This window comes from Rhagoletis zephyria, unplaced genomic scaffold, assembly GCF_001687245.7.
Source record: "Rhagoletis zephyria isolate East Lansing unplaced genomic scaffold, Rhagoletis_zephyria_1.1 Rzeph_scaffold_04603, whole genome shotgun sequence".
NCBI classification, from domain to species: domain Eukaryota; kingdom Metazoa; phylum Arthropoda; class Insecta; order Diptera; family Tephritidae; genus Rhagoletis; species Rhagoletis zephyria.
In genome coordinates, this window is record NW_016161686.1 from 15,728 (window position 1) to 22,336 (window position 6,609).

The window sequence follows — 6,609 nt, forward strand, 5'->3', positions numbered from 1 at the left end:
AATCCGGCCGAGAATGACCAGGGTGGCGACTCGGAAGGCGGACGTTCTAAACCTCAGGAGAGTGGACCAACTTCCACTGCGACCAATATCGATCAGCTAAGCCGCTTAATGGCAATGATGGCACAACAAAACGATATGATGGCGCAGTGTATGAACGAGGTCCACCACATGAGGACTAACTTTTCGAACCCAAGCCACCGAGTTGCCGAAAAAGAGACGTCAGCTCAGGCAATAGATAATCAGCCTACAATTTCATCAACACCGGGAGCGAGAGGGCATAGCGATGATGAGCCCAGTCAACGAAGCGGCCATTCAACTCGCGAGCCACCAAAATGGAAGAAAATGGATCTTGACAAGTGGCACGTGAAGTTTGATGGTTCAGCGAAGGGCATCACCGTCGAAGGCTTCCTCTTTAGGGTTGAGAAAATGTGGACACAACACGAGATCTCCTACAACCAGTTGTTTGCAGACTTCCATTGTCTCGTAACGGGCTCCGCGCTGAAATGGTACTGGCAAGTGCTAGAGGACCATTCGGAGGATCCAAAGTTCGGTTACTTCGAGCTTAAAGCAGAGCTGTTGGCCCAGTTCAAAAGCGCGGAGTCCGATTATGAGATAATCCGGGATATAATGGAGCGTAAACAACTGGCACAGGAAGCTTTCGACGATTTTTACGGCGAAGTCCATAATTTGACCTTCAGGCTACGAAAAAAGATACCGGAAAAGGAATTAGTAGGCATAATAAAAGGCAATCTTAAACCGCACTTAGCCAACCTGACGTTTTCGTCGAAAATGGACACGTTGGCGGAGCTAAGAGCTGAGTGTAAACGTGCGGAGCGAGTTATTAAAGAAAATAGAAGTAGGTCTAAAACTATTAACGAGATACAATACCCAGATGTATCAGAATCCGGTGAGGAAGTAGGTGAAAAGTTTTTTGAAGCTATAGGGAACCCATTCAAACCGAAGACACAATTCAGCCAACCGTCTGGGCTTAACAGTAAGCCAAGCGTAGCTCCTTCCCATAGACTAGTCTCCTCTTCTGTCAATGATCCTAAAACCACCATTAACTCATTTTGTCCGTCCCCTTTTCATTTAATGTTGTGTTTTTCTTGTGGAATGCCTGTCGATTTCTATTTTAAAAACCCAGCAGAAGCGAAGAAGGTCGGTGTAAGTCTTCATTTCATTGTATGGTTTGTTTTTCGTGTGGGGGTGATATGTCTTTTTGTGTGTTCAAGCCGGAGAAGGGAAACTCATCACTGGCGGAGATAGCCGGGAGCTCCAGCCAGGTAAAGGAAAGCCCGGAGGGCAACCGCGGGTCAGAGTGCTAGAAAGAAAAATCGATAGCAATGTTAATGAAAAAGTCAATGTAAGTGTGAAACCTGAATTGAAGAGCTTACATCAACGGAAACTGGACTACGAGGCTGCTCGCAGAAAAATATTTTGTGAAGAAATGATGAGAAAGAAAAGTAGTACAAAGTATGAAAAAATAAGAAAAATGAGGGAAAAGAAAAAATACCATAAACGAATACATAGGAAAATAATATCGACAATAGCGACAATGAAACGAGACAATAGAGAACATTCGAACTGCAAATGGCGGTGAAACGGAAGTTATAGGGGTGATTACACTACCTGTGAATTGGGACAACATGACCAAGGACCTTGAGTTCCTGATTGTTCCCGGTTTACAACAGGAGGTATACCTGGGTGTCGACTTTTGGCAAACGTTTAACTTAAATGTTGTCAGTAAGAACACGAATGTAGAGTCCACTCGAGTGGGGGTTGCGGAACTTGTGCCAGCAGATGGTGATCTTTCCTTTGATGCCGTACAACATGTTCNTGCCAGCAGATGGTGAACTTTACTTTGATGCCGTACAACATGTTCTGACTCCGGAGGAAAACATAGCGTTGGAAAGGGTCAAGGCGCAGTTTCCATCTTTTGCTGTCTTGGGATTGGGCCGCACCGATATGGAGGAACACGTCATAGAAGTAAGCGACGAGAACGTCCCAGTGAAACAACGACCCCATCTCACCAGCCATTCAAAAACTTATATATGCGGAATTAGATAGGATGATAGCTATGGGGGTTATAGAAGAGAGTAATTCAAGTTGGAATTCGCCCGTTTCATTAGTGATAAAAGGTACCAAAAATCGACTATGTCTAGATGCAAGGAAGGTTAACGAACGGACAGTGAAAGACGCTTACTCTTTACCACACGTTGACGGAATTCTTAGCGGTATACAGAACACACGTTTTATTTCAGCCATAGATCTAAAGGATGCGTTTTGGCAAATTCCCTTAGAGCGGAAGTCCCGTGAAAAGACTGCCTTTACGGTACCTGGTAGACCACTCTACCACTTCAGTTATGCCCTTTGGTATGTGCAATGCGGCACACAGAATGTGTAGGTTAATGGACAAAGTGATTCCCGCTGCTTTACGTGAATGTGTGTTTGTGTATTTGGATGATTTGTTGGTGTGTTCGGTAGATTTCTCGTCTCATTTGTGTTTACTTGAAAAGGTCGCTCGGTGTCTACGTGAAGCAAAATTAACGATTAATGTTGAAAAGAGCAAATTTTGCTATAAAGAGGTACGTTACCTGGGATACGAAGTTGGTGATGGCTGTATACGAACTGAGGCAAATAAGGTGGCGACCGTGAGGGATTTCCCCGAGCCGAAAACTCCGAAGCAGTTACGACGGTTCCTGGGCATGTCAGGCTGGTACCGTCGATTTATCCAAGACTACGCGACTATTGCAGCTCCGCTGCACGACTGCCTCACTAAGGACAGGATTAAAAAGTTTGTTATGACAGAGGATGCCAAGAAATCATTTGAGCAATTAAAGCGGAGCCTTATTTCTGCTCCTGTATTGGTACATCCCGACTTTGACAGACATTTTTACGTACAGTGTGACGCATCAACTGATGGAGTGGGAGGGGTTTTATTCCAATTAGACGACGATAAAAACGAAAGACCTATCGCATACATATCCGCAAAGTTAAACAAAGCACAAAGAAACTACAGCATTACAGAACTGGAGTGTTACGCCGCTGTGATTAGTGTCAAGAGATTCAGGCCATATATTGAGGGTCTGCCATTTACGATTATTACGGATCATGCGAGCCTTAAATGGCTCATGAACCAGAAGGACCTTTCAGGCAGATTAGCACGGTGGAGCCTCAAGCTCCAAGGTTATAACTTTAACATCCAACATAGGAAAGGATCCCAAAACTTTGTCCCTGATGCACTATCACGTGCGAACGTAGAGGAAATTATTCCCAGTGAAAGAGTGTTAGATATTTGCTTGGACTCGCCTTATTTTCAATCAGACGAATATAATGAATTAAAAAAGACAGTGACGGAAAATCAGAACAGACTGCCAGACTTGTGCGTATCGGAAGGATACGTTTATAGACGGACGCAGTTTAACAAGGGGGACGGTCTTCAAGAGGACCAGACCTGGAAGCTTTGGGTTCCGTCGGAACTACGCAGAGGGTTGGTGGAATCTTCTCACGACTCGCCATCGGCTGGACATGGAGGTATCCATAAAACCTTGGCGCGCATTCGTCAAAAATATNTCGACGGAAAATCAGGACAGGCTGCCAGACTTGTGCGTATCGGACGGATACGTTTATAGACGGACGCAGTTTAATAGGGGGGACGGTCTTCAAGAGGACCAGACCTGGAAGCTTTGGGTCCCGTCGGAACTACGCAGAGGGTTGGTGGAATCTTCTCACGACTCGTCATCGGCTGGACATGGAGGTATCCATAAAACCTTGGCGGAATGGTCACCGACGTACAAGCGTACGTGAAGGATTGTGAAGTCTGTAAGGGAAATAAGACCCAAAACGCGTTCAAAAGGCCAACTATGGGAAGGCAACAGGTGACCGAACAACCTTTTCAACGATTATTCATCGATTTTATGGGTCCCTACCCGCGTACATGTAATGATAACGATTTTGTGTTTGTTTGTCTCGACCATTTTTCCAAGTTTGTTATCCTAAAACCAATGAAAAAAGCCACCTCAAGCGAAGTGATAAAATGTTTAGAAAACGAAGTATTCCATGTTTTCGGTGTACCAGAGTACATCCATTCTGACAATGGAAAGCAGTTTGTGTCTGCCCTATTTGCTAATTTCCTGGACAAATATGGAACCAGACACATAAGAACTGCTTTCTATTCCCCACAGAGTAACGCAGCAGAGCGAGTTAATCGATCGGTTTTACAAATAATGTCATAAATAACAGATAATCACAGGGATTGGGATCGACATCTCAGCGATGCAGCCTTTGCTTTACGCAGCGTCGTCCACTCTGCTATCAACTGTTCCCCATATTTTGCTGTTTTCGGTATGCCAATGATGCAACATGGTGCATCATATGAGATATGCCGAAAACTCACCACCAGTAAGGATATTGATTACCAGATAGACATACAGGCCGATCGGTTGCAACTAATCAGAAATAATATAATGAAAGAACTAAAACTGGCACACGAAAGGAGTACGAAAACATACAATACACGTAGTAAGGAAGTGACCTTCAAGAACGGCCAGGTTGTGTATCGAAGAAATTTTAAACAGAGCTCTCAGCCTGATAATTACAACGCTAAGTTAGGGCCGAAACAGATAAGATGCATAGTACTTAAACCCGTAGGTAACTCTATGTACGAACTTGGGGACACTAATGGAAAAAAGGTCGGAGTGTATCATGCCAAAGACATTTTCTTGGCGTAATCTGCTGTCTAATAATTATTTAGTGTTCTGCGTGACTACGTGTTTGTGCCCGTGATGCATGTATTTATTTAATTACTTGTTTGCTTACATACTGACTTCCTAAGAGTTTATTTGTCCACACGACGTATTCATATCTAATTATTTATTTAGATTTTAATTATTTATTTATTTACCTATTTATTCATTTATTTATTTATTCATATATTTATTTATCTTTTTGTTTCCCCCGCTGGGGCAGGCACCTTGTCGTTGGTGCGGGGGCTTAGCTGAATCATCAATCGGGACGCATCAGGAGGTGTCAGCACGCACGCATCAGCACCTCTCGAGTATGGTACGGGCGCGCTGCACTGCCCTGGTGCGACCCGCTGATGGACAGTGACCAAGAACTGCCACCCCCCTAATCCAGGGTGTAATGCGACACCGTGCCCATTGGAGGGTTTGCAGCCAGGGGGGTCAACAATCCGGCTGTAATATAACGGCGCCTTCCTGACACCGGGCCGCCTCAGGGAGTAACGGTGGCCCCAGCACTCAATGATTGGGGGCAGGCCGGCTTCAACATACCGCGACTTTCAGCAACGGGAAGACACGCGCGGAGGGCTAGAGGGCAGAAGAACCTCGCCCTACCGCGACCACCGCGACGAACAACGCCAACTGCCCACACACAGGAGGCTAGAGGGCAGTATGACCTCGCCTCCCCTCGCCATGCAGCAAATAGGATCTCAACCTCAACACTTGAGGAGTGAGGGCAGGCTGACGTCAACATATGGCGACAACCAGCTATGGGAAGACACGCGCGGAGGGCTGGAGGGCAGAACGACCTCGCCCTATCGCGACCATCATCGACGCGAAGACCCACGAAGAAAGCCAGAGGGTAGATTGAACTCCTCCCTTGGCGCAGCGCAGCTATACGGAAATGATCGCAGGAGGCTTGAGGACCATATGACCTCGCCTTCGCACTCCCATCATCACTCCGAACCGCAGTCACGGTCTGCGTATGCAAGGAGACTCAACCGCAAGCATCCGGATGCCGACTCCGACAGCAGCTCAGATGGGCATTGGACCATCGCAACACACCGCAAGCAACACAAACAGGCGGGTGGGAACAACAGGCTTGAGGGCAGGACAACCTTGCCATCATATGCACGCGAGCATGGAACCTCATGGGGTAGGCTCGAGGGAATTGGAACCTCGCCTACACGAAATCAGCAACAACTGAACGCCAAACAGCGTCATATTGACAGCAGAGGATCCACGCCGCCTCGTGTCCACCACCTTGCGAACACCAGGGATATAAACAGTCGATCCCCCTCCCCACCTCGCCACACGCAACACAACCCTAACGAGGAGAATAGGCTTGAGGGCCGCAAGACCTCGCCTCAGCGCATGCACCAGCACACCAGCACCAGCACCTCGCCACATCACACGCATTACCGCACGGAAGAAAGAGACGGGCGCGAGGGCCGTAAGACCTCGCCCTCTCGCACTAAACAACGCACAGAGGATGGAGGACGGACTGAGGGCCGCATGACCTCGCCCAACGCTCACACCGGTATACAAGCGAGCAGCGCAGACCAACAAGGGGAGAAAAGAGCACCCAGACGTCGGCGCGGACCAGCAGCCCCCGATCCAGGGAAACCAGGGGCACGAGACGACCCACGTAGAAGGGGTCTCAGCGGCGCTGGAGTAGCACGTTACCTTCGATACCTGGCAAGAAGCATGAGTCCTGACTCTGCGCGGAGCCGAGCCGTGAGACCAGTACAGCAAGAAGCCCCAGCTGCCAAAACCACCGGCAACCAACGTGTGCCAACAGCAACAAAAAGGCAACCTGCAAAGCGGTGAGCAATGAGAGCAACAAGAATAGCGGTGCTACCCCAAGAGT

The 6,609-nt window shown here is 47.6% G+C and overlaps 1 protein-coding gene across 1 annotated transcript; it reads left to right on the top strand.

The window, feature by feature from the left end:
* The first annotated feature begins 5,411 nt into the window (after window positions 1–5,411).
* Window positions 5,412–6,569, top strand: LOC108370965 (serine/arginine repetitive matrix protein 1-like). Its single transcript, XM_017626426.1, has one exon. The coding sequence runs from the start codon at window positions 5,412–5,414 to the stop codon at window positions 6,567–6,569; it is 1,158 nt and encodes a 385-aa protein (XP_017481915.1).
* The last annotated feature ends 40 nt before the right edge of the window (window positions 6,570–6,609 follow it).